Raw genomic sequence first — 27,020 nt, 5'->3', positions numbered from 1 at the left:
AAAAGATAGTACAACACCATATATCATTTTTCAAAAAGTATTCTGATTTCCTGTACAATATAATATATATATATATATTGTACAATATAGTTTATTTCTTACATTCATCATAGCAAAATTTAATTTTCTTGATCTAGTTCTAATCAAAAACAACTATAAACATTTAAAAAAATGAAAGTGATGGATCGATCTTTAATTTTCTCCATGTTATTATTTTAAAATTAGGATGGGATGTTTTTGTTGTTAACTGTTAGGAACATCTCTCTTTTTTACATTATCAGAAGACTTATAATTATGAGTAGAGTAAAACTGTTGTTTTTAAACCCAAAGAAATTATAGTTTTGCATGCGTAATAGATAATCTTTCTAGCCGCAAAGATAAATATGGACTACTATTACGTTAATCAACAACACTTTTAGACCGATTAATGATTTGCTTGGTTTGGGTTCAAATTGCAAATAAGCGTGACGACAAATTAATCATTAGAAGGTAATCTACATCAAACTTAATACTTGATAAAAACTGAATACTACTATCATCATGGATGTTACAACTTGTTTAACAAAAATAATATTCCCTCCATTTCATAATATAGGATGTTTTAGAGGTTTTTTTTGTTTCATAATATAAGATGTTTTCAATTTTTCAAATAACTTTTAGATTACTTTTATATTTTCTTATTATTTATTTTATGTAGTCTTGTTTATGCTTAGTTAAACTTTTTTAAAGTGGTTATTTCTTAATCTGCGTGCTTTCACTCAAAACATTTTATATTTTGAAACGGAGGAAGTGGTCTTTAAAAACTTAACAATTTTAAAATGGGGAGAGAATTAATTAAAAACTTTATGATAAATTAGCCGAAAACACTTAATAATAAGAATGTAGTCTACTCAAATCCCAATAAAAACAAAACATATCACATCGTCAATTATTCTACATTGACTAGCTACATCTCTTGATAATGACTGATATGTTTGTCCTCGTCAATTATTCTAATGAATGGAAAGTAAATATTTTGAGCCAAATAAAAACATGATTACGTTTTAAAAGCTGAAAATTTAGTGGAGAGAAACAATCTAGTTCTTCTTTCATTTTTTTTATAATGCAGAGAGAAAATAAGAACGATGAAAATTTTCGGTAAAAATGGTTATTGCTACTGTACAAAACACTAAGATATGCATTGAACTTCAACTTTGGATGTATCTAGAATTTTGTATTCATTTCGTTTTGTCCTAATCTTGAGTTTCGTGTCCTTCTTAAAATGGTGGCTAATTAGTTGTTACTTTTTGTTTTACCACCTTTTGCAAATCAACAAGTTATACTTTACAATTTTCTACTCAAATTCTAGATTTTATGACTATGTGAATCATCCTTTTTTCCTAACTAAAAATTAACTTTCTGACACACAAAAATCTAAATTTGTATTTTATTTTTATACAAATGGAACAATTCTAGAATTTCAGAAAGATTATTCTCAAAAGTTATGATTTTTAAAAAAAAAAGTTAGTGACTTTAGTGCTTTGAACAATAAACTACAAAACAATGGATATTCCTTGTTTACTTTTTATAGATTTATACACCTCCTTTTAAAATCATTAACATGCCTTTAATTTTCCCGATTTAACCATAGTAAAATAGGATAAATTTGCTAACATATTTGCATAAAATAAAATGGTGATAAAAACAGTCAAATAATTATACTATTATTTCCTACGCATGTTCTAATAGACAATACATCATCTAAAATAGCGTATTACTATTTAAAATTATAATTTTATTTTATGTATAAAATTATATAGTTGTTTTTTTTTTGTAAAGTCCACGTATATAGTTTAACTAGAAATATATGTGGCATTTTATTAAATAATAATAATTATTTATATATAAATACAGATCACTGGAGCCACGTCTTCTTCTTCATCAGAGAGTCCAAAAACATCGGCCAGCTTAAACAAAAAAACAAACACTCTCTTCTCTTCTTCTTCTTCTCTCTCGATCTCTCCTCTCCTAAAAATCTTCAGATCTCCAAGTCGTAACCCAAATCCTCTCCGGAGAGAGACACACTCACACTCACCTCACCATGATTCCTTACGCCACAGTCGAAGAAGCATCCGTCGCACTCGGACGAAACCTCACTCGTCTCGAAACGCTCTGGTTCGATTACTCCGCCACGAAATCAGACTACTACCTCTACTGCCACAACATATTATTCCTGTTCGTCGTCTTCTCCCTCGTCCCTCTCCCTCTAGTCTTCGTCGAATTGGCTCGATCCGCTTCCGGCTGGTTCAATCGTTACAAGATCCAGCCTAAGGTTAATTACTCTTTCTCCGATATGTTCAAATGTTACAAAGACGTCATGTCCATGTTCATCCTCGTCGTTGGCCCTTTACAACTCGTCTCTTACCCTTCGATTCAGGTTAATTTCACAATCAAACACATCTGATTTGACAAATTTTGAAGGAATGATTCAAATCTGAATTTGATGGTTGGTAACAGATGATTGAGGTACGATCTGGGCTACCGTTACCAACGGTACCAGAGATGTTGGCACAGTTAGGAGTGTACTTTTTGATTGAAGACTACACTAACTACTGGGTGCATAGGTTCTTTCATAGTAAATGGGGATATGAAAAGATACATCATGTACATCATGAGTACACTGCTCCAATTGGGTATGCTGCACCTTATGCACATTGGGCTGAAGTGTTGCTTCTTGGTATCCCTACGTTTTTGGGACCAGCTATTGCTCCTGGTCACATGATTACTTTTTGGTTGTGGATTGCTTTAAGGCAAATTGAAGCTATTGAGACTCACAGTGGGTAAGGACTAAGGCAGGCGTGGGTTTGATACTTGATAGAATCAATTAACAAATCCTTTTCGCTTTACAGTTTTATAAAGTCATTTTCTTTATTATACATTAGTTAGTCTGTGTTATATTATATAGTATAAAGAGCTCAAGGTGAGTGTAGATCCAATAGTGGCTCACCTTTTTACAACTGGGGCTAAGTTAGGTATTAGGTTTACTTTTTAGGCTTTTTGAAGCTATTTGGGTTCGTTTTTGGAACTGGTTAGCTACCTTTTGATGAACAATTGATAGGCTCTTTTTTACTTTGATTAATTTAAGAGTAACCCAAAACATCTAATAGGGCAAAAGAGGGAACTAGGCTCCCCCTTACTCCCTTAGTGCTCTGTTATTTTTTTACTTTACACTCCTGTGAGAATGATTGCTAGTTTGAAATTTGGAAATGTAACTCAATTAATTGACTATAGAAGATGGTGTTACTAAAAGTAATACATATTTCACTTTGTTCTATTGCAGATATGATTTTCCATGGAGTCCAACAAAGTACATTCCTTTCTATGGTGGTGCTGAGTACCATGATTATCATCACTACGTTGGAGGACAAAGCCAAAGCAACTTTGCCTCAGTTTTCACTTATTGTGATTACATATATGGAACTGACAAGGTAAGTGTTCATCAAAAGTTTTAATCAAAATTCACTAACTGATTTCTACCAATTCAGACTGAATATATATATATATATATATTTCAATATTTGTTTCCTGGATCAGGGCTATCGATTCCAAAAGAAGCTTCTTGAGCAGGTAAAAACTCTTGTCGATGGATGTCACTTGTTCCTTTGCTAAGACCTCAAAAATGATACTGTTTAACCGTGATTTTTATGTTATTACAGATCAAGGAGTCGTCCAAGAAGAGCAACAAGCATAACAGAGGAATCAAATCCGATTAGTAAAAAAACATGGAAGAAGATTTTAACCGGTAAAAGAAAATGCCAAAAACCACCTACTTCAAGTTACGTAGAGTGTCAGCTTCACGAAGAGAAAAAAAAGGGGGAGCAGTTTGAATTTTCGGGTGTGTCTTATGTCATCAGAGTTGTTACTAACTACCTAAGTTTTTTCCTAAGTACGCATGAAAAATGCTTCTGCTTCCGACATGTGGGTCATCTATGTATCAAGTGTGGTCGGGACTGGGTTTTGCTCTTTCTACCATTTTATTAATATTGTTTCGTCGTCTTAAAGAGGAAAGAAGATGTCATCAAACTAGCCATGTTTCCTTGTTTTTTTTTTTTCATATTACCTCTGTAAGAGAAACTTGTTCGCATTTTTCTATCTTCCTTTACAACTAGGTTAATAGTATAATATAGCTACGCATATCTCACTCAGTAAAACAACAAGCCCGTCTAGCTCAGTTGGTAGAGCGCAAGGCTCTTAACCTTGTGGTCGTGGGTTCGAGCCCCACGGTGGGCGATTATCTTTTTTGTTCAATAGATAAAAAATATATCCAATGTAGCAATCTCTTAAAAAATATATCCAATATAGCAATCTCTTTGTTTTTTTCCAAACAGTGGAAACAGTTGACTTGTATTTATATTTACATAGGGAACATATCTCCCCATTTTATTTCCAAAACCAAAAATCGATACCAAGTTAGACTAAAACGACGGCATCCAAGAAAAAGAAAAAAAAAATCATGAAACTAAATGATAATATCATCAAGTGAGATCTCCTCTTCTTCGTTTAGTCGTTTCATTTTCTGCACATAAGAAGACATTCCTAGTCATTAGACAGAGATTTTTGATGTACAGAAGTGTTCAATGCAAAAAAGAAAAGATTCCATACAGTGAGGAAAGTTTGGGGATCAAGGAAGCTGGAGGAGCCTAATATCACTTCTCTGTCAAGCTTCTCTGTAAGTTTGTGGCAAACCCTCAACTGCAAAATAACCCAAAATGTATCAGCTTAATCAACCCATTAATTACATATAAGTCATTACAGATTTATTTTTTCCAGCCCCGTTCATTTTAGTACCTCTGATCTCGTTGCTCCTCCTACTATGAACACGAAAATCCGCTGTCCCTTTCTCTTCAATCCGCTAGATGCTCGTCCTAGCACCGAGTCACTAGAGAAACACATTGAGAAATTAATCTTGGTTGTTTTCCCCATATTATCAAATAAGATTCAGATTTTGGTGTAAACTGTCAATAGATTCAAGAATAAACTAGCTCTCAGATTTACCAACAAGCAAATGATAAAAAAAAAAGAAAAGAAACTTAAACTGAACTACCTGAAATATCCATCATCAGAAAGGTGACGTCTAGCCCATGTTGGTGTTCGTCTTGAATGAGGCAACACCGGACTGCTTGATGGAGATTGAGAGCCAGAATAAAATGTTGGCTTTGGTTCATTCATACAAGGGAACTCTTGTTTTGGCAAATGACCTTTGCTAAGTTTCTCAACAAGTTCCTGAAAAAATATTTACCAATGTCACTGGTTTTTTTACTAATGCTTTAAGTAAAAGAAAGACTCAAACTTCAAAAAGGTAAAAGACCTCTACAATCGGGTAAAAACGAGACAGCTGCCATGTTTGAGTTTCACCAACTCGATCTATTCGAGCAGCTCGCTTCTTCTGATTTACATGATGGATCAAAAGATTCCAGTTAGATTGCCAAGAAAACCTTAGTCTTAGTCATTCTAATAATAACAGTAATGAGGAAGATTATGTACCTTCAGAACATCAAACTTGAGAGGGAAAGATCCTGTGGTGCTCTTTTTGGACTCTGTTTGTACTGGTCCAAGTAATCTCATATTGTTCACAGCTATTATATCATCTCCCGTCAATTTTGCTAGCTGAAGAATTTATCAAGAAGTAGGTTAGCTTCAAAAATGATTGTTAATCAAACTTAATTCAAACCTTTTTGACGATAAATATTGTTTATTTACCTCTATCATCTTTCGTCCCTTTTCACCTTCAAACTTTTTCGGATATATTCCCGCAACAATCATCATTAACCGCAGCTTGCTTTCATGGTTTATAATCTGGAAATGTAGCTCATTATTATCAGCATAAAATCATATGATGGTATGAAACTAAAAAAGCAGAGCTTCTTACATGGTTGGTGCTCAAGAATTTGATAACGTCCTTTCTTCCAGCATCCCCAAAAACAAGGTCCTGCTCGAGCTGCCCGAGATCTCTTAAACCTTGTTCCATGATAGTTTTGTTAATTGTTCTAGCAATCTGCAGTGACATTAACCATTAGTTATTTTATGAAGAAACAAAGGATCAAACTTTCTTCCATGGTTTTATCATCTTATAAGCTTATAAAACTGACCTCCACATGTAGAGAAAGTTTGTCCATTTGCTCACTGTACTGAGGCAAAGCGTGAACCATCTTTTGCAAGTCTTTTGATGAAAGGTCACCAAAGTCTCTGCAGACAAAGAAGTCAATTAACTAATCAGAAAAGTTCTAGTGGATCACTTGAACAAGAAAGCAAAAAGATAAAATGGTAACTACTTTGAACTGTGTTTCAATTGCGCGGCTTTGTTCTTCGACACGAAGTTTGTCATCTTCTCATGCAATCTTTCACTTGCCTAAACAAAAAGACATAATTACTCCCAGACAAACAAAACATAACCAGTTTGACATATTAAAATTGAGAAAGAGGATGCAAGATAGTATAGCAAGACTTACATCTGCAATGTGAACATCACGAAGCTCCACCCAAATGGGATCTTGTTCATCTAAAAGAACCTCTTTCTTCTCAGGTTTATCACCAGTTTTACTCGGAACCTAAACACTACGAAATAAGAAGGAAATTACCATATGCTGTAGTAATGAGCTACAACCAACTTTTTACAAGATTTGAAAAAGTAAAACCAAAATGTCACCTCGTGTGTGTATTTATTTCCTTCCATATTAAGCAAATCGTGGCACATCGCATCGTATGTCCACTCATGAATGAGAGGTGCGATCTAAAGAAGCATCAGAAGATTACTCTGTTATTCTGTGATTATGACATATCAAGATAATTGTCTTTGTGAAAATCCCCACCTGATCTATGGATCGATCTAGGATAAGTAGTTCACNTTAACTAATCAGAAAAGTTCTAGTGGATCACTTGAACAAGAAAGCAAAAAGATAAAATGGTAACTACTTTGAACTGTGTTTCAATTGCGCGGCTTTGTTCTTCGACACGAAGTTTGTCATCTTCTCATGCAATCTTTCACTTGCCTAAACAAAAAGACATAATTACTCCCAGACAAACAAAACATAACCAGTTTGACATATTAAAATTGAGAAAGAGGATGCAAGATAGTATAGCAAGACTTACATCTGCAATGTGAACATCACGAAGCTCCACCCAAATGGGATCTTGTTCATCTAAAAGAACCTCTTTCTTCTCAAGTTTATCACCAGTTTTACTCGGAACCTAAACACTACGAAATAAGAAGGAAATTACCATATGCTGTAGTGATAAGCTACAACCAACTTTTTACAAGATTTGAAAAAGTAAAACCAAAATGTCACCTCGTGTGTGTATTTATTTCCTTCCATATTAAGCAAATCGTGGCACATCGCATCGTATGTCCACTCATGAATGAGAGGTGCGATCTAAAGAAGCATCAGAAGATTACTCTGTTATTCTGTGATTATGACATATCAAGATAATTGTCTTTGTGAAAATCCCCACCTGATCTATGGATCGATCTAGGATAAGTAGTTCACATGTTTCAGTCTGAGGAAAATCTTCGATTGTCTGTTTGTATCTTGCCAGAATATTCCACACACTAGCAGCAAGCTTTGTAGGAATCAACTCTCGGTAAGTTGTCATTGTTGTGGCATCAAGAGCTTTGGCTGAACGATAGCGAACAAGCGGGTATTCCTGTGTAACACAAAGAGTTTAAGGATATATCCTTCGTAGGAATTTCATGCCAAATCAACAAACAAGCTTCGAATTTGTGCTTAGTACCTTTAGCGAGGCCAAAACTGTAGCAATGCGTTTAGCTACCACATTCAAGCAATCATCTGCGTTTTGATGGTTTTCCTCGTCACTGAAAAGTTCTTCTAGAGCGTTTTCATTGTTTGTAATAAACCCCTGCAGAGACAACATAATACATAGGAGTAATTAAGAAAGCAGGTTTCAATATAAAATCACATAATCCATCTGACAAGGTGCTTTTGATAACGTCAAGCTATACAAATTGCAGACTTTTTAAGGTCATGTTCTATGTTGTTATTATTAGTGAAAGCTGTAATTAACTTGATTGGTCAAGAATGAAACTTCATTATTAGATATCACAATTTGTGAAAAGACAGAACAGAATCGAAATTTTAAGCATAATTATACCTGGATGTCCATGCTAATGTACTCCAAGTTCATCTGCATTTTATTGAAATCCAATTTTAGATTATCTTGTGAGATTGCATGTGAATAAGGAAAGTGAGAACAAATTATGAAAGTGGCACGTAGAAGCAACCTCTTTCAATCCCCCAATTCGTTTCATCGCTCTCATGTCTTTCTTAATGAGATTAACTAAGCTTCTCGAAACAGGAGAGCTAAAGAAAACAAAAGCCCTGAAGTTCACATCAAAGAAAAATGATTCAGCATTTCAGACAAGACAGTCCATATATATGAGAAGTTATGATACAGGAAAGAATTGTTCACATACCTCTTGTAAAGTGGTGATTTCCCAGTCATATCTGACAAAAACGTAGTAACACTGCAAAAAACAAAATAACAAACGCTTCAAAAAGAGTTCACTGGCGAGAAATTGAAGTGGAAGAGAATTGTTTACTTTTCTTGGGTCGGTTGGATAAAGTATATAGCTTCCATGGAAGTCATAGGTTGTCTATGTTTAGTTATAACCTCAACCACTGAGAAAACATAACAAAACATCAAAAAATTTCCATATAATCAAAAAAACAATGCCAATAAGATAAAACAGAACAAAAATATTGATTGCTACGAGTTCTTAACAAGCTCTCTATCTTACAAGAAATGCCTTCTTGTGTGATCTCAGACATTTTACAGGCAGATGACATTATCTTCACTGTGAACTTGTCCATAACAAGTACCTACATATACATTTACAGGTTCAGTGAATCAATGACAGAAGTAAACTGAACATAACCAGAACCAAAAACAAAAAAGGATTAAGATTTTTACCTTCCAAGTTAATTTCGAGCTTCCATTTCTCTCTGGCCTAAGCATTTCACATAGTAACCCTGAAAACCAAAAAAGTAATAAACTTATTCACACCCTTGAAAAAAGTATTGAACTTTACATGATTCACCTAAATTTACAAAACCCCTCATGTTCCTGATATGCCAAAAGTCTGATTCATTCTGATCGATCACGTTGACCTAATTCGAAACTCCATAAACCCAAAAGAAACATATGACTTCTCTTTTAACTAATCCAACGAACCCAAACACCAAATTCCATTACAGAGCCTAATGGTCTATCAAAAAAAACCCCCAATTTCGAGAATTCAGAAATTGGGTAAGAGAAAGGGTACAAAAAAAAAGCTAACTTTCTCTGGTGATTTGTCTGAAATCCTTGTAATCTCCGCCATTAGAGGACGATCCAGAATCGGAGAAAGACATTGCGTGGAGTCGTTCGAATATGGTCGATGAAGAAGAAAAAAAAGTTCTCTTTTTTTTTAAAGATGGCAAAGGGGAAAGACAAAAACTTTATCCGAGAATCGAATATATATATAACAAAATCAGATTGGCGAAGAAGACGAAGAAGGAAGTTTCCAATTTTGAAAATTGTGGATCGGGAGAGATTAAAAAGATCTAGGGTTTACTTGGTAACGAAGACAAAGAGAGAGAGTAAAGGCGAAACTTGGCGCTTCTAGATTTTGCCGTTTCGCTGGGTCGGCTCAACCGAGCCCATTGAATTTTCAAACTTTGAACCCCGAGTTTTTTTTTTTCCCTTTTTCAGACGTGTGTGTGTTAAAGTCAAAAATATAATTTAATATAGGGACGAATTTGTGTATTATTTTATTATGACGAAAATTACAGAACAACCATCAAAGTTTGTATTAAATATGAAAAGTAAGCCACTACATAACATAGGATCCCACATAACATAACCAAACATACACAACTCACGACTCACATTGACTACACTCCTTTAGCTTGATCTAGAGTTGTCAAGCCTTCAAGAATCAATTCGCTTCTGATCAATTCAGGTTTTTCTTTCTTAGACGACAGCTTCCACCGCAAGAAATACACAACCATGTTAACAACAACAACGATCATAACCCAACCTACACTGATAGGTAAATACCACATTTTATCTGGTGATATCACAGCCATTGAGACTAAGTAAGAGACATGGAGAGGCACCATTATCCATATAAACGCCCATATGTATTCTTCTCCAGCTGGTAAAAAGTAAAACACCATTAAAAACGCTCCTTCGAAAGCCATGCTATTCACAACCCTTAGCACATAGAAATAACTCTCGTTCATCACAACCGTACCAACACTCTTGTTACTTTTAGTACTACTACCTTCCTCAGCATTGCTTTGGTAAACACCACCTGGTGGTTGAAGAGCTATCATATAAGTAGTTGTTATTATCAGCGCGGCTATCACTAGAAGAGCACTACGTGATGCATCTGATATTTGATTCCTGTATCGAGCTGCGTGTGTGAACAAATGCTCCTTGAAACTAATCGGTGATCTCAATATTTCTGACACTTTCTTGGACTTTGGTAGAGAGTTTGCGCTTTTGCCTCCTGACTTACGAATAGTTTCTTGGATTTCTCTAGTCCTATTATTATTATGTCTCTGGTTTTGCAAGATATCTAGAGCGGTTAAACCAATCCGGTTATGGATGTTTCGGTTAACCGCTGGAGAGCCTAGCAAAAGTTTTATTGCCTTGATGTTCTTTTGATATGTTGCTATGTGCAAGGCCGTGTTACCGTTTCCATCACGTCTGTTCAACACTTGCGTCTCTAGTGATTTAGCATCCATATGACGCAGTCTTTGCACCCATCCAACAAGTACTTCAAGCTCTTCGTATCTATCGTTCAAAACAGCAATGTGTAGAGCCGTCTCACCGTTCACATTCACATCTCTAACGCAACCGGGACAAGCTAAAAGGAACTCTGTCATAAGGTCAATTTCTCCTCTTCTTACTAACATATGAAATGGCGTCGTACCTGTTATCAAATTATAACATAACCGCTCACACGCACACCAAATGGAAAACAATCAAACAACAAAACAACCACATACGTGTTTAATTATCTCTAGAGAGAGATTTTATTAATTTAGTCCATTGGGTTACTAACCGGATCAAACACATAAGGTTTTTGGCCTACTAGAAAAGAAAACTCCGCAAATTAGAACATACGAAACAATAATCTTAGATTGGTCATGTGGTCGATACTTAAACTATGGTGGAATCACAAAAGAACTTCTTAATGTAAGGGAAAAAAAAGAGGTGTATACACCAAAAATACATTAGATTTCCTACCGAAGATTACGAAATAAAATGGAAGAGTTTGAGTATATACCTTCATTTCCTCGAAGACAAACTAGGTCCGGATCCAGTTTGAGTAAACCGAGAGTTAACCGAGTTTGGCCTTTCTCTATAGCAAGGTGCAACGGACTCAACCCATATGTGTTAAGTTTTCTAGCAAATGAGGGCTTAAGATTCATCATCTCCATAGCAAACGCAAGGTTCCCATAAGCAGAAGCTACATGAAGAGGAGTGTTGATGAATGGTACGACATCAATGGCTTCAAGAACGTACGGATCCTCGTGAATTAGGGTATACAAGTCATCTATGCTTCCGATTTGAGCGGCAGTGATCAATCTTGGATTCATTTGATAAGTGTGTATTATGTTTCTACTCAATCTAAAAATTACGTTACTTGTTTTATCTTTGGATCGTTGAACTTGAGTACTTGACCCATCATTATTATATCATGTGAACTTGACAACCCATCATTAGTTTAAGGTAAGCATTTGATGTTTGCTTGGCTAAACCAATGGTATATAGACACTAAAAGAACTCAGAAAATGACACATCTTTTGTTTAAAAAAAAGTCTTCGCTTGAAAAATGACTCTATCCAAAGATTTTACAATCCAACCTCCTCACTTGTACTTTGTGGCAAATAAAATAATCCAAACATTTTACAAATTTTTAAAAGGTTATCTTATAAACATTTTTTGATATTATATCTGGATATGTGATGACTTTTTTCAAAAATTCTCTTCACACCTTCTTTAGCAGATGGATCCGTTGTTTATACAAATAATCTATGCTTCCGATTTGCGCACCGCTGATCAATCCTGGATCCATTTGAGAAATGTGAATTGAAAAGCTTAGATTACTTGTTTAATATATGGATTATCATCGGCGAACAAGGTAAATGATATGAATTGACCCATGAGTTTAAGGTACATGATCTGTGTTGGGCTTTCCAAGTCCAAGCCAACTCCCATATTAGTATGATATTGTCCGCTTTGCGTTCACATGACAAAGCCTTCACAGATTTTTTATTGGGCTCCTTCCCAAAAGGCCTCGTACTAATTAGAGTTGGTATCCCCCACACCAAACACAGAGCCCACACCCACTCCCCTAGGTCCACTTTTCGACCTAGGCCCTATTAGTATGATATTGTCCGCTTTGGGCCCAGATGGCAAAGCCCTCACGGATTTCTTATTGGGCTCTTTCCCAAAAGGCCTCATACTAATTAGAGTTGGTATCCCCCACACCAAACACAGAGCCCACACCCACTCCCCTAGGTCCACTTTTCGACCTAGGCCCTATTAGTATGATATTGTCCGCTTTGGGCCCAGATGGCAAAGCCCTCACGGATTTCTTATTGGGCTCTTTCCCAAAAGGCCTCATACTAATTAGAGTTGGTATCCCCCACACCAAACACAGAGCCCACACCCACTCCCCTAGGTCCACTTTTCGACCTAGGCCCTATTAGTATGATATTGTCCGCTTTGGGCCCAGATGGCAAAGCCCTCACGGATTTCTTATTGGGCTCTTTCCCAAAAGGCCTCATACTAATTAGAGTTGGTCTTGGCTTATATATTAGAAACTTATTTTCTAATCTTCAGATGTGGGACATTGTTTGTATCCTAACAATCTGATATAGTGATATGATAAGCCAATAGAAGATAAATACTAGAGGAATTCAGAAAGTGATTGATCAATAAGAAAGGTTTTCTTTTGAAATTACATAATTAAGTATGGATATGACTCGATCTATTACTTTATAATCCAATCCCCTACTGCAAATAAAATAAATGAGCCTAATTTGACCTCGTTCGTTTGCATTTAATTATGAATTAAAAAAAAAGTAAATTCAAAATCTTAATCACTTCAAACAAAACTTATATGCTAATTATATAAGCAAACGTACGTCAAACGCAAACATATACGTGTATCAGTGTATGCTTTACTTCTGCTTATGGTGTTTGCGTTGACAGTATAAAATAACTATTTTGCTTAGTAATGTTGCTATTGAGATTGCCCAATCATCAAATAAATAATATATATAGATCATTCACTACTAACTTATAGGTTCGACCAAAGTAAAAAAGAAAAAAAAAAGTACTGCTTATGATCCAAACGCAAATCGCAACGAGGTATTGCTATTCGCTTTTGTGGAATATAATAAAAGATCCTCTACGTATGAGACCAAAAATAAAATTAATGAAAATGCTATGATCGATCACCTTAGACATGAGAATTCAGTTTCGACCAATCTGATTCGAAATTGTTGTTGAATCCTGGAGGTGGGAAAGGTTCACGATTGTTGTTGTTGTTCATGTTGTTGAATCCTGAAGGTGGGAAAGGATCAGGATTGTTGTTGTTGTTGTTGAATCCTGCATGTGGGAAACACTCGCCGTAACCGAAAGGTAAAGTTGACTTATAGATGAGCAGATCTGAATTATCTATGGCTGACGACGACACGTGTCCAAGTTCTTGCTTGGGTAGCATGGAGGGTAAATTTAGAGGATGATGGAATTGTGGTGGTTGCGGAATGTAAGTCGTCACATGGTTTGCCATGATAAAGTTGTTCTTCGGCGGGTATGCATATGGGGCGTTCACCGCGGCTTGATCGTTCATGAAATGTGACGTTCTAGGCGCACCTTGATCGGCCATACAAAACGGTGGTGTAGTTTGGAGATTGACGTTTGAGCTTAGGAGTGGATTAGAAGCTGTGAGAGGGGGATCTTGCCCAGCGTTAGGCCAGTCAAAATCTTCTTGGCCTGTCTCTTGAGGACTGCATGTCTTTTTGTTGGAACTGTGACGATACTTCTGCCATCGCAATAGTTGTAAATTATCAGCCCTAATTAATGCATGGTTTCTTGTCTCCGAAGAAACCAGTAAAAAAAAAAACAACATAAGTGGAATTAATTAATAAAGATGATTCTGATTACCTGAAGATGACTGGCTACGTTGTTTCTAGTGAGCCCCTGGACATTCATTTCTTCTTGCATGCATTTGAGAATCTCTTTCGGATAAGGCGCTGCCAAATGCAAAAGGTAAGACCATATCTTTATATTGTAATCAATAAGTTTTTTTATGGATATGCAAAGATTATGTAGTGTGTGATTACTTACTCCCAACCCTGCTGATTTTTTCGACAGCTGCTTCAAACTTCTGGTGAAGTTCAGCAGTCCACGACATCCGCGGTTTCTTGGACGTAGACTTGTCTTCTTTTTGATCGGAAGTGTTTCTTGAGCCTTCTCCGTTGCTACGATAGATGTCGTCTTCCTTTAAATCGTCGAATTCGTACGAATCTGACTCAACCGTATCTAATTCACCCGGTTGATCTAAACCAGATTTTGACATCATCCTCTTGCGAAAAACATGTTGCCATAGAACTGCAACGACCTCTTTGCTCATCGGCTTCACAAGAAAGTCACACGCGCCGTTCTTGATCGATTTCATCACCGTTTCTTTATCCTGTTCGTGAGACATGACTTGACACAAATAATTCACATATAGAAAGATTAGAAATGATTTTCCAATTACTACGTTATAATATTATCGAGAAAATAAATAATGGTATAGTTGTATATACTTACTTACTACGGGTAAATCCATCTGTTTACCAATGGTATTGAGAGCGTCGAGTCCACTGATATCAGGCATATTGAAATTCCAAATTACGAGATCGATCTCATGCTTACTCTTCATCAAGAAATCCATGGCCTCTTCTCCGTTCTCATATATCGTTACTGCAACACGAAATTAAAGACGGCTATATTGTTAATTTTTTTTCTTCTATTCATAAAAGTGAATAAATGCTAAAATCTACCGCAATCTTTTGTTTTTACTAATTAGTTTACCGCAACTTAAGGAGGAATTTACATACCTATCATGAATAAAAAATTAATGTATATATGTATGAAATTAAGATAAAAGACCTTTTTGTGACCTGATTCACTTGGGCATATTTAGCTTCGACGGATTTATAGCATTGGTATCCTCAACTCTTCTTAGTGGAAAACATACTTTTAATTTATGGCGTCTTGTTCTTTTTTTTTTTTGGTTCATATTAAAGCTTAGAGAGCTAATTAAGGTACAATGTTTAAGTATGATATTTGTTTTGATCGATTGAAAAAAATCCTAGTTTAAGTTTGAATTATTTTCACTTAAGATTCAGATTTTCTATGTTCAAGTAATTTTTTATTTTGGATTAAAAACCCTAACTCCAACCCTAATTCGTCAAAGAAACATAATAAGAAACCCTAGTTCAATCTAAACTAGATACGTACCTTGAGACGAGTAGTACTGTGCCATGAGAGTCTTCATGAGGAGTAGAGAATTAGAATCTGTATCGACCAAAAGAATCCTAATACTCGTCGTCGCGAACTCTTCGTCTTCGTCTAATTCGTCTTCGTTGATGATAGGGAATTCAGTTTCATCATCACAAGCTGATACTTCTTTTCGCAAGTGGTGAGAGTTCTCATCGAGTATGTTCGACATTAAAGATAACAAATCTTAACTATGGATGCTTGAATTGCAAGGAAAAAGGAAGAGATTGAATTGAAGAAGGATGAGAAAGAGAGAGAGTTTTTAGGAGCTGCGGAAAACTATGTCGTATCAAAAGTTGAGTATTGGAAAGTATATATACTGCTATTAATTATTAGCTTATAGGCTTCCTTTTTTCTTATAATAATTATCCATATTTTTTTTTAATTAAAAAACAACCGCAAAAAAGTGTCTAACAAAAACTATCGTACTAAAAAACAAAAATTAAAGAAACAAGAGAGAGTATTGGTTACAGAGATGCTGCCGTTGGTTTTGGAATATTTGTCTATGGGTTATTACAGAGATGCTGCAGCGACTTACAATACATTGCTAAGGGAGAGGCAAGATCGTGGCCGATATATGCATTGTTTCTTTATGTGGTAGCATGTCATGAGAAACTCAACAACTCTGGACTTGGGAAGAGCACACTTTGAACAACTTGAGCTCGATCTTTATGTTTGAAACAAAGCTCCAATCTTGTTTACTGTAAATCAAATGTTTCACTCTTTTGTTTTGGAGAAACTTTCGCATAATTAAGAAGAATAAATAAGTTTCATGGTTGTGTGTTTCAGAGGGGCGACCAACTGACCATATTCTTGTGAGCTTTATCTGCAAACAGAATACAGTAGTCGGATCTTGTCTGGTAAGTTGTTTATCCCCTGTTAGAACTTAGAAGACAGAGTTAGTAACGAGCTGTTTAAGGTTAATGGAAGCTCATGTTTCTTGGAATTCATAGTAGAGTATATATGAGGAATCTTGAAGATATTTTAGTCTTTGTTTCTCTGCTTTATGACCTGAAAAGGTTACTTAAAACTTCAGGGTCTGCTAGATCTGGTCACTACAAAACGATTGAATGTTGTTTTTGGCTTCTCTCTATATTGATACAGAGACATTGGACATTGGTTTCTTCTTTGCAAGGGATCTGATTTGATACGATTGTTGTTGCATACTCTCTAGGTTTATTGTATAACATCGATCTCGTCAACAAACATAAATATTTTTTCTTCTTCTTCTTCTTCTTCTTCTTTAACTCTGTTTCGACTTTCGTGTTTTTACGTCCAGCCATTTAAACCAGTACTTGAGCCTGGCCCATTAGTTTGCTTGATTGGCTTAGTCACTCACGAGCCCCCTGATGATGATGGACCGATATCGAGCCCTGATGTGATGAGCCGCAGACCGAATTATGAAAGACAAGGATAACCAGAAGGTTTCTTGAGAAACAAGAAAGTGCGAAAATATACATACAGGTTGAGAAGTGGGCTGATGAGATTCAAAACAAGGTTTTCAGAAAGCAGTGAAACTATAATGTTAAGTCTTTGGAAATTTAATAAATTATTTTTTACTAATCAAAATTTTAGTAAATCTGGTTTAGTTTTTATTTATTTTAACCAATTAGAAAAAGTGTTGGAAACTGACAAATTGATAATTTGATACAATTAGTAGCATGCAAATAGTTTATTTATAGTTAAAGTGTGATAAATTAATCATTTATTAAATCTGAAAATCATAGCTAATATCTAAGAACTACAAAAAAAAAAAGAAGTAATATAGGATGGACAAATTGAAGAATTAAAATTACACATAATGTTTTTAATGTGATTTATAAATTTTAGAAGCGTACGTGTATTTGATTTTTTTTTTAAGTTTTGAAAATATAATATTTTATTTATTTAAAAAGAAATGGTATTTGATAATGTGTCACATATGGTGCTTGTGCTTTATAAGATAGACTAATTTTCACTATAATAAGCTACTTATATTCTATTAATCCATATACTAATTAATAAAACAAATAAATCATTTTTTAAATAAAATTATCGTTTTAAAACAATTTTAATAAAAACCGCCGTGACAACGACCGATGAGTTTTGCCGCATCTTGTAGAATTCATATTTTTGGTTATCTTTTCTTAGTTTTGAGGCGAAATCCGTACATCCTTCAGACTCACAAAACTAGAACATATTATATGATATTGTCTCAATAGCCACTCGAACCACGATCTCTGGACTTTTGCCAAAAATATATTCTTTCTTCACCACGATCTCTAGTGGAAGTTTGTGTTATTTCCATCTTTCTTATAAAGAATTAGAGGTTATTGTCCCATATTAATAATCTATCTTTGAGATTTTTTTTCCCTTTTTAAATATTTTTATTTCGAAAACATATATGGCTTTTCATTCTCAAAGTCCAAACAATGTTCAAACGAATAAAATGAAAAAAACATTTATATAAATAGATTTAGACAGAAAATGTCTTAGAATTGGAATAGAAAATAGTAACCATTAACCAAAAAACGAAATCGTTTGTATTCCACATAATACTATTACAACTGTTATATAATTTAGTAATTGTAATGGAGTTGGTCTCTGGTTCAAGTAATACGTAAATGTGTGTTTTTCCGAATTTTAAAATGTGTACTTTAGCCTAGCCATTGTTTCACACACTACGATTTGCATAAGCGTCAATAGAAAACCGCAACAGAAGCTATGCAGGATGTGTGGCAACGTGGTTAGCATTGCGGTACTCACTTCAGTAAGTTAGCTTTATATCAGACTAAATTAATTTAACTCCCAAAATTCTTAAACATTCGTTGCACTTGATGAAAAAAGTTTTTTTAAATAAAATGTACAAAACTATTTTGGGTTACTTGCGTGGGCTTTATATACTTCAAATAGGCCAGATTTGAAGGTCCATATATTATTATCCATTTTTACTTCCTAGACAACCGCACAACTCCCCTACTTTTGTTACACGTGTCAAAAACCAAAGACCGTTTCCACAGACACGTGTTCGATCACGTGGCTTTGTTCCAAAGCTTCCTTCTACGACAATGGTTTAACAGAACTAACCACAGAGACACCAAGATACACGAAGAACAAAACTAACGGAGCCGTTTCACAAAATATGATGTTCCGATTCATTTTCCGCCGTGAAATCACGAAATCCACCGCGATTTATCGCCGGAATCTACACAGCGGTCTAGAAGATGCCGGTCCGATGGCATCTCGTCTTAAATCACGTTCCGTTGTCCGGTTTAGCGGACCGGATACGGTTAAGTTTCTTCAGGGTTTGTTAACCAACGATGTACGGAGGTTCGGTGATTCGTCCGGCGAGAAAAACTCGGCGGTTCCTACGCCGAACATTGCTTCCGTTACGACTCCGCCGATGTACGCTGCGCTGCTAACTCCTCAAGGAAGGTTTCTGTACGATTTTTTCTTGTATAGCCCTTCGAGACCCGAGGAGAAGCTTGATCGGACTGGCTCAGGACCCGGGTCTGATTCGGGTCGTGATGGGTCCGTTGAGTTGTTTGCTGATGTTGATGTTGATGTCCTTGATGAACTGCTTGAAACACTCAAAAAGTAAGCTTTTTATGGAGAAATTTGAAAAATTAGGTCATTTTGGATCCCATTTTTAGCGATGTCCTTGAAAATTTGGGTTTATTGAATGCTTAGGAGAAAGATTCACTTTCTTGTTAATGTTAGTTCTGATTTGTGTGTTGCTGAATGTTGTTGATAGATATAGGTTGAGGTCCAAAGTGGATATTGAAAACGTTGCAGAGGAATTTTCATGTTGGCAGCGTTACGGTACGGGTCTTTCTGGATCTTCATCTGTTGGTTGGGGAGGTGGTGTTGATCGAGCTGGTGAGTCTACAGCTAGTGGTAATAAGTATGGATGGCAATGGTATAAGGATCCGAGGTTGGTGTGTCTTGGTTACAGAAGCATCTTTCCTTCTGATGCAACTCGTGAGTTTTCTTAAATCAGAATAGAAGCTTTTTTAGTTCTTAAGCTTCTTCCAATATGTTCACCAACTCTTTTTGTTTGTTCTTACAGCGCCTTTAGTTGAGGCAGATAAAGAAACTGATGAAAGCAATTACCTTTTGTGGAGATTAGAGCATGGAGTTGCTGAAGGATCAGCTGAAATCCCCAAAGGTATGATCTGTTTGTTATCTTTTTTTAAACTCACTGATCTTTATTCTTCTTCTCTGTGTATTTAGAATATGTTTTCTTTGCGGTTTTTTACAGGAGAAGCAATACCGCTTGAATATAATTTTGTTGGTCTTAATGCGATAAGTTTTGACAAAGGCTGCTATGTTGGTCAAGAGCTTATAGCTCGTACTCATCACCGTGGTGTCATCCGCAAACGGTTAATCCCATTACGATTCATTGATAGCAATGGAAAAGGTAAAACTGAAGTTAGTTCCATCGAATTTTCTTGCATCTTATGATCAAGAAACCAAGTTTCGTTCTTAACTCCGTTTAAATCTGCAGAGTTAAACCAGAAAATAGCAGCTGGAGCTGAAGTAGTTGAGTCAGGAACCGGCAAGAAAATGGGAACGGTATCAACAGCTTTGGGTAGCCGGGGAATGGGTGTAATGAGGGTAGAAGAAGCCTTTAAACCATCAGCTGAATTAACAGTAAAGGACTCAGAGGACGTGAAGGTCGAGGCAATCAGACCAACATGGTGGCCGACTGAGTGGTTCCAATAGAATCAATCAGGAGTTGCTGCAGCGTAGTGGTAACTACTTAAAAGGTACATTTTTTTTTGTGATTTTACTTGATAAAGTTGAAGAATTGAATGATCCTTCTGAGTAAATGTAAGTTTGTTTCTTTTGTTAGATTATTTTTTGCAGTTTAAAACAAATAAAGTTGAATACTTTCCGACGAGGTATTCTTGATGGGGAAGGTGTCTTTGTTTATTGTTATGGCGGCATCAAGTTCGTAGCTTTCATTGTTTTCCACTGTGTTAACTTAATAAAGGTTGAAACTTTCCGGCGAGTTTTAGCCGCCGGATAATTTTGTACTAATTACTACAAGTTTTGTTTGTGTCCTCTTAATCAAATTTCAAGTTATTGAGTTTTTTTTTTTTGTAGATAAAATTTGGTAACTGATAAACTTCTAAATAGCTGAATTAAATCAAAATTTCAACTTTGGTTCTGATTTATGGTATGATTTTGTTCAAATAAGCTTGGTTCAATTCCGGTTAAGCTTTGGTTAACGGTTTTGTCTATTCGACAGAGTCGTCGTTAGTTTTCCAGCAGAGACGGCTCTGGCTGATACGGAATCCGCCGTACTCTTTTCCGTTTGTTTCCTTGTAACGCCGTTAAATTCTCCGTATATAAGAGACCTGTGTACGTTTTAGCTTTTTTAGCTCATGAGAGAAGCATTGGAAAAATCTCTTAGGGTTTTCGAGTTCTCTGTGCACACAAGGTGTTCGACGAATTGACTCTGTGAGACAGAAACTAAGAAAAGACTCTTATCAACATGTCTTTTGAGATGTTCGAAGAACAAAAGCTTAATAGCAGAGGTTACTACACTATATGGAAGATTAGAATCCTTGCTCATCTTGGTATTCATGGATTGAAGGAAGCATTAAAGATTGAGGAAGAGGATGGAAACAAGTATGTTAAAATAGCTGAAGATGAGAAGCTTTCTGCGAATTTGAGTCCAGGTCTTGAAGAGAAGAACAGAAAGGCAAGGAGCATGATCATCCTCAGCGTTGGAGATAAGGCTTTGCGAAAGATTATGAAGCAAGAAACAGCTTCTGGTATGTTAAAGGCTCTTGACAAATACTACATGACTAGTTCTTTAGCAAGAAGGTATTACTTGAGACAGAAGTTGCATAGCTTTAGGATGAATGAAACCAAGTCTGTTATGGACAACGTTGATGAGTTTCAGAGGTTGATTGATGAACTACGTAATGCTAAAGTAGAAATGTCTGATGAAGACCAAGCTATATTTTTGTTGATATCTTTGCCAGAGCAGTTTGATGAGGTTAGAGATATGTTTACGTATGATAGAACAAGCATAACGTTAGAGGAAGTCATTGATGCTGCACTGTCCAAAGAGATGGAGCTAGGTGGAAGTTATAGAGGGTATAAAAACAGGTTTAGAGAGAGGTCAAGAACAAGGATTGAAGTAGAAAAGTTTGATGGGAGAGGTGATTACATTTTATGGAAGACAAGGATCCTTGCTCATTTTGAGATTCTTGATTTGATGGAAGCTTTAAAGATTGAGGAAGATGGAAACAAATCTGCTGGAACAGATGAAGGTAAGAGCCTTTTTGTAGCTTCGAGTCTAGTAGATCTAGAAGATAAGAAGAGAAAGGCAAGGAGCATGATTATTCAGAGCATAAAAGACCAGGACCTGCGAAAGAAAATTATGAAGGAGGACTCAGCTGCTGGTATGATTCAAGTTCTAGACAAACTCTATATTACTACATCTTCGACTACCAGGACTTACCTACGATATAAGCTGTATAGTTTTAGGATGAACGAAAGCTTGTCTGTTGAGGAAAACATTGATGAGTTTGAGAGGTTAGTTGATGATCTAAGTAATGCTGAGGTTTCTATATCTGATGAAGACCAAGCTATACGTTTGTTGGTTTCTTTACCAAAGCGATTTGATAACCTTAGAGATGTGCTAACATATGGTAGAACAAGCCTTACACTTGAATATGTGATTTGTGCTGTACTATCCAAAGAGTTGGACTTCGGTTCTGTTTACAAAGAGTGTAAAAGCACTGCAGAAAGATTTCGTGTGAGAGGCAGATCTGTTAGTAGAGATCGAAATGCTAGTGATAGGGACAGGTCAAAATCCAAAGGAACGAGAGGGGGTTGCTGGATTTGTGGGGAAGATGGCCACTACAAAAGCCAGTGTCCATCTAAGGAACAGACTTACGAAAACGGAGAAGCATCTGCTACAAGAGGGAATAACAGAGCACAGTAGGAACCTTTCTACGCCATTGTCTCTCTGTAAGTGTCAATAATTCCTAACTTTGATTGGTGACTGGCAAAAATATACTAATTTGTGGCTCTACTGATTTGTTTCGCAGTGTTTTAAGTGGAGACAGATGAGAAAAAACATGGAAACAACTACCTTTTATGGAGATTGGAGCGTAGTAATCACACGATTGCGATAAACCAATCTAAACAGTTTTACTGTGATTACGATAAACCAATCTTAACAGTATTACTTAAGAGTGTTTTAATTTCAGCAACAGCTTGATGTGAAAGATTTGGATATTAGTTGAGACTTTACGAGTTGCATGTAAACATTAGTGATGATTTTAGTAAAATTTCAAACCTCCCCTTGAACTGATTTAAGAACCTAAAAACAAAACAAAATTGAATTCACTTTTGTTGTTGCACTAGGCACAGATCGTGTGACACAAAATTAGAGTTTTCCAACTTCGATTGGAAACATTTAAAACTAAATAACAAAAAATAATTAAAATAGAGTGTGCGTGTGACACAAGTTATGCAATGAAGTAGATGAAACCCTGATTTCATTCCTGTTCCAATCACCGATTGTAGAGCACAGTCCGACACAAAGGGCAAGTGTTTTTGCGGACGAGCCACTCCAAGAGACAGCTATTGTGGAAAACATGGGAACAAACCATGCGAGTGAGTATTTTCGAACTGGAGACTAGACTCTTGAGACAGATGGAACAAGACTCTGTTTCCATGTTCAAACTCTTCAGTTCATCTGCTTCAATCCTCCCTTGTAGAACCAGCCTCCTCAATACATTCAATGTTCTCTCGCGTCCGACTGAGGAATAACTTCGACGGACTCCCGCTGGTAAGTAACTGTGACGAGCACGGTCAATTCAATGTCATTGTCCCCAAAACCTGAGTTGATGGCAGCCGTTGAGATCTTTGGGACTAAGCGATCGCACAACCAATGTTCTTCGCTATGGAGTAGATTTTAGAGTGATGATTGGATGTCGTGGTGACTAAAACTAGGAAGACTGAAATTGGTGGAATGATATGAATATGGCTCTGACGTTAGGGTTTGATCGCCTGTGGTTAGGTTTACTACGGATCTCTTTGTTTATGGTATTGATGCTGAAGCGGCCTGAGTTTGTATATTCTTCTGATGGAGAGAGTCTTCTTACTTGGACCTGAATGTCCACTACGGGTTCGGGAATGGGACCATTCATGTTTGAAACAGGATTATCAAAAGAGAGATTCACAAAACAGAAGAGGACTTAGTCGGGTCGCAAGCTGTAATGGGAGCAATTAAGAAAAAAAGAGAAGTTGTGAAGCCTTAGGGTATCTCGTAGTAAGAGCATATATATATAAGCGTATACGAGGGTCATAAGTGGGATCAGATTCTGATTTCCTTATAGTTTTGTGTCACCAAGAAGTTTCCTTTTCTTTTTTTTAGGTCGGTGTCAATATTTCCTAATCATAATTGGAGACTAGCAAAGCTTTACTAATTTGTAGCTCTACACTACAATTTTGAAAAGCCAATCTAAACAATTTTACTTAGAGAGTTTAATAATAGCTATGTATATGTAGCTTATGATATTACAAACTGATGTTAAAACCCTAAAAGGAACACATTCAATTTCATAAACTTTTAGAGCGTGTGACACAAAATTAGAATCTCTAATTACTACGATTGGAAACCTTAATAACAAAATTACATTAAAAAAAAGCCCTAAAAACTAGAGCGAGCGTAGAGCACAGTTCGACACAACGGACAAGTGTTTTTACGCTTGAGCCACTCCAAGAGACAGTGATTGTGGAAGACATGGGAACAAGTCGTCATGCGTGTTACTTCGGTAGGTTTCGAACCGGAGACTAGACTCTCGAGACAGATGGAACAAGGCTCTGTTTTCATGTTCAAACTCATCAAATCCTCTGCTTTCATCATCCCTAGTCGAACCACCATCCCCAATAATCCGTCGTCGTTACGAACACGGACGGTGCTCTTGTAAGTAAGCGTGAAATTCATGGTGAGGGTAAAGCCGTTGTGGCCAAAACCAAACTTGATAGCAAGATCTGAGATATCTGAGGCTAAGGCATTGCAGAAACAAATCTGAGGAGGGTAGCTAACGAATCTATCGTGGAGAAGCCTCCGGATGTAGTGGGGACTACAACTACGGAGATTGATATCGACGAGAAAAGGTCGTAACATCGGAATGGACCATCTGGTTCTGTTGCCTGTCGTTGGGTTTACGGAGATCACTTCGTGTATGGTGTCGATGTTGATGAGGACTGAGTTTACTTGTGATGGTGATGGATAGAGTTTGCTGGATCGAAATTTCAGTTCGGGAACAACGGGACCATTCATGTTTTGTAACGAAAACAGAAGAGATTCAGAAACAGAAGAAGAAGTCGCAATTTAATCGTAATGAGAGCAAGTTGAGAGAGAAGAGAATTGTGAAGCTAGGGTTACGTAGTGAAGATATATATATAAGGTAACCTTTTCCTTTTTCGGTGATCCGATCAATTTTTGATGTCGGCCACGTTTAATTAGTTCATGTAGGTATTTTAAACAAATAAATGAGTTCATAAACTTCATGTAGTATTAGGCATGGACCCTTTAGTAAGATTATTTTATTTTAGGCTTAAATTAAGTTATTTATATATATAAGTATAAACTTTCGTTGGGATATTTCGTCGAACACCTGAAAGACTAGTTAACTAAACAAGTGAAAATTAAAAAAACGATCCAACCTCCAAACGCGAATCAAATCCCAGAAATAGAGTGCACACAGCACATAGATAGATTTGCGTAAGAAGAAGAGTCTTCAAGCTCTTCAAGATCAAAGATGACAAGATCCAGTTAATCAGGTACCAGAGTTAATCAGGTGCTGATTATGAAGTGGTTTTGGTAAAAGATTCAATACAAGAGTCAGATTCAGCTATAAGAAGGAGAATGACTCCTCTGAAGAGAAGCAATTGATTCAGAAAGAGGAAGCTGTTTGTGTGAAGAAATCGTGTCATCAACAAGCTTCAGACTTAGAAGTAGCTAGCAAATGATTTCAGGAAAACATCACCATGGCTTCGGTTTAAAGGTGATGGTGAGATGTTTCAGAATTTGACAACTAATTGTTCTGCCTACCAAATCTTCAGGCAATTGTCTCCACAGACAGAAAAGTTTGAAAACCAAGAAGAGAAAGAGACATTTGAAAGCGTGGATTTTCAAATGGAGAAGAACAAGTTTTCAAGAATTTGGTATATGATCAAAGATGATTGTTTTATAGAAGATGATCAAGTGTATCATGAAAAACGTCCACTAAGGCTACTCTTTAGATTCATGTTCAAGAGCAGGAACTTGCAAAGATTCAAGCCACAAATTGTACAGCTTAAAATCATGGAACAAAAGGATATGGCGTACAAGAGTTCACATTCTATTATATATATTCGGGTTGGATTCAAACGGATAGGACTCTTGAGAATGCTAAGGAAACCGCTGTGGTCACTTGCCAGGACACAACTTACGAAGGAAACGAATAGTGGGCTAGCCACAGGGGTTGTGGACATGTCCAGAGATTTATTCTGGGACAGTTTCAAAGAGATTGGTGCTACTATTGTACCGCCGGATGTTCTTGCGCAAAGAGGATTGAATCTCGCTGTTTGGGCTGATCATAAAAGGATGAACGGTAAGTTGCAGATACAAAATATTCGGAGAATGGTTGCTCTTTCCACCAGAAGAAGTAAAAGCAGATTACATGTACTTGAACAAAGATATGGAAATCTGTATATTTTCTCCAAGGGGGTCTGTTGAGGCAGGTGAACAAATATATCACATTTAAGAAGCTGCATATAGTAATCATGATTTCGAAAACGACCACTCTTAACTTGTACTTAGAGATTTTATTGTGAATGGTCTTGGTTATTGGTTAAGACTTTACGAGTTGCATACACAAAACCAATATAGTTTGGAGTTTTGTGTGATTAGAAGTAAGGGCTGTCTGTAGCAATCTGAAAGCTTGAAGTTGTATGACATGTGTTTCCTGACATGTTACTAAAAGATTTTAAACCTCTCCTTAATTGATTTAAAACCCTTACAAAAAAACAAATTACATTCCTTGCGGTAGCCACAGAAAGTGTGACCCAAAATTAGAATTTCTAACTTCGATTTGAAACTGAAAAAAAAAAAACGAAATTACATAAATTCCCCTAAAAAAAAAGAGAGCGTGTGACCCAAGTTTTACAATCAGTACATAAAACCCTAGTTTATATCCCTTGTTCCAATCATCGAGATCGAGCCGTTTACCAACAGCTTTAGGTAGCCGGGGAATGGGTGTAATGAGGGTAGAAGAAGCCTTTAAACCGTCAGCTGAATTAATAGTAAAGGACTCAGAGGACGTGAAGGTCGAGGCAATCAGACCAACATGGTGGAACTGGCCGGCTGAGTGATTCCAACAGAATCAATCAGGAGTCTTTTTTTTGTAGATAAAACTTGG

At 36.3% G+C, this 27,020-nt stretch overlaps 6 protein-coding genes, 1 non-coding gene and 1 pseudogene across 9 annotated transcripts; 3 read left to right on the top strand and 5 right to left on the bottom strand.

The window, feature by feature from the left end:
- On the top strand, positions 1,929-4,065 carry LOC104717801 (methylsterol monooxygenase 1-1). Its single transcript, XM_010435433.2, has 5 exons — positions 1,929-2,416; positions 2,497-2,819; positions 3,320-3,467; positions 3,574-3,606; positions 3,696-4,065. The coding sequence occupies exons 1-5, from the start codon at positions 2,081-2,083 to the stop codon at positions 3,750-3,752; spliced, it is 897 nt and encodes a 298-aa protein (XP_010433735.1). The 5' UTR covers positions 1,929-2,080; the 3' UTR covers positions 3,753-4,065.
- On the bottom strand, positions 4,058-9,697 carry LOC104717810 (protein transport Sec1b-like). 2 transcript variants are annotated; one of them, XM_019233995.1, is made up of 21 exons: positions 9,332-9,697; positions 8,965-9,023; positions 8,792-8,873; positions 8,594-8,672; positions 8,468-8,518; positions 8,276-8,372; positions 8,146-8,178; positions 7,768-7,893; positions 7,489-7,680; positions 7,326-7,409; positions 7,129-7,227; positions 6,952-7,028; positions 6,129-6,225; positions 5,909-6,034; positions 5,740-5,835; positions 5,524-5,646; positions 5,348-5,425; positions 5,084-5,262; positions 4,828-4,918; positions 4,642-4,731; positions 4,058-4,555 (listed from the first exon to the last, which is right to left on the bottom strand). In XM_019233995.1, exons 1-21 carry the CDS (start codon positions 9,402-9,404, stop codon positions 4,499-4,501), a joined length of 1,989 nt encoding a protein of 662 aa, XP_019089540.1. In that variant the 5' UTR covers positions 9,405-9,697; the 3' UTR covers positions 4,058-4,498. The 2 variants fall into 2 exon arrangements, with proteins under 2 accessions (XP_019089540.1, XP_010433745.1); XM_010435443.1 differs by lacking the exons at positions 6,952-7,028; positions 7,129-7,227 and adding exons at positions 6,312-6,388; positions 6,489-6,587.
- Positions 4,197-4,269, top strand: TRNAK-CUU. The gene has a single exon. It is a non-coding gene; the product is annotated as a tRNA-Lys (tRNA).
- On the bottom strand, positions 9,910-11,654 carry LOC104717785 (serine/threonine-protein phosphatase 6 regulatory ankyrin repeat subunit B-like). 2 transcript variants are annotated; one of them, XM_010435422.1, is made up of 3 exons: positions 11,330-11,654; positions 10,289-10,972; positions 9,910-10,189 (listed from the first exon to the last, which is right to left on the bottom strand). In XM_010435422.1, the coding sequence occupies exons 1-3, from the start codon at positions 11,640-11,642 to the stop codon at positions 9,927-9,929; spliced, it is 1,260 nt and encodes a 419-aa protein (XP_010433724.1). In that variant the 5' UTR covers positions 11,643-11,654; the 3' UTR covers positions 9,910-9,926. The 2 variants fall into 2 exon arrangements, with proteins under 2 accessions (XP_010433724.1, XP_010433716.1); XM_010435414.1 differs by having other exon boundaries at positions 9,910-10,972.
- On the bottom strand, positions 13,514-16,148 carry LOC104748496 (putative two-component response regulator ARR20). The gene is made up of 6 exons (XM_010470131.2): positions 16,142-16,148; positions 15,565-15,789; positions 14,872-15,024; positions 14,404-14,766; positions 14,221-14,309; positions 13,514-14,098 (listed from the first exon to the last, which is right to left on the bottom strand). Exons 1-6 carry the CDS (start codon positions 16,146-16,148, stop codon positions 13,514-13,516), a joined length of 1,422 nt encoding a protein of 473 aa, XP_010468433.2.
- On the top strand, positions 18,649-20,682 carry LOC104717774 (putative transferase At4g12130, mitochondrial). Its single transcript, XM_010435404.2, has 6 exons — positions 18,649-19,179; positions 19,337-19,563; positions 19,652-19,750; positions 19,844-20,002; positions 20,090-20,351; positions 20,438-20,682. The coding sequence occupies exons 1-5, from the start codon at positions 18,725-18,727 to the stop codon at positions 20,305-20,307; spliced, it is 1,158 nt and encodes a 385-aa protein (XP_010433706.1). The 5' UTR covers positions 18,649-18,724; the 3' UTR covers positions 20,308-20,351; positions 20,438-20,682.
- Positions 23,121-23,759, bottom strand: LOC104717756 (annotated as a pseudogene).
- Positions 24,263-24,898, bottom strand: LOC104748488. Its single transcript, XM_010470123.1, has one exon. It carries the CDS (start codon positions 24,896-24,898, stop codon positions 24,263-24,265), a length of 636 nt encoding a protein of 211 aa, XP_010468425.1.

The sequence above is a fragment of the Camelina sativa genome, chromosome 2, assembly GCF_000633955.1.
Source record: "Camelina sativa cultivar DH55 chromosome 2, Cs, whole genome shotgun sequence".
Lineage (NCBI taxonomy): Eukaryota > Viridiplantae > Streptophyta > Magnoliopsida > Brassicales > Brassicaceae > Camelina > Camelina sativa.
This window is presented reverse-complemented; position numbering and strand designations above follow the sequence as displayed.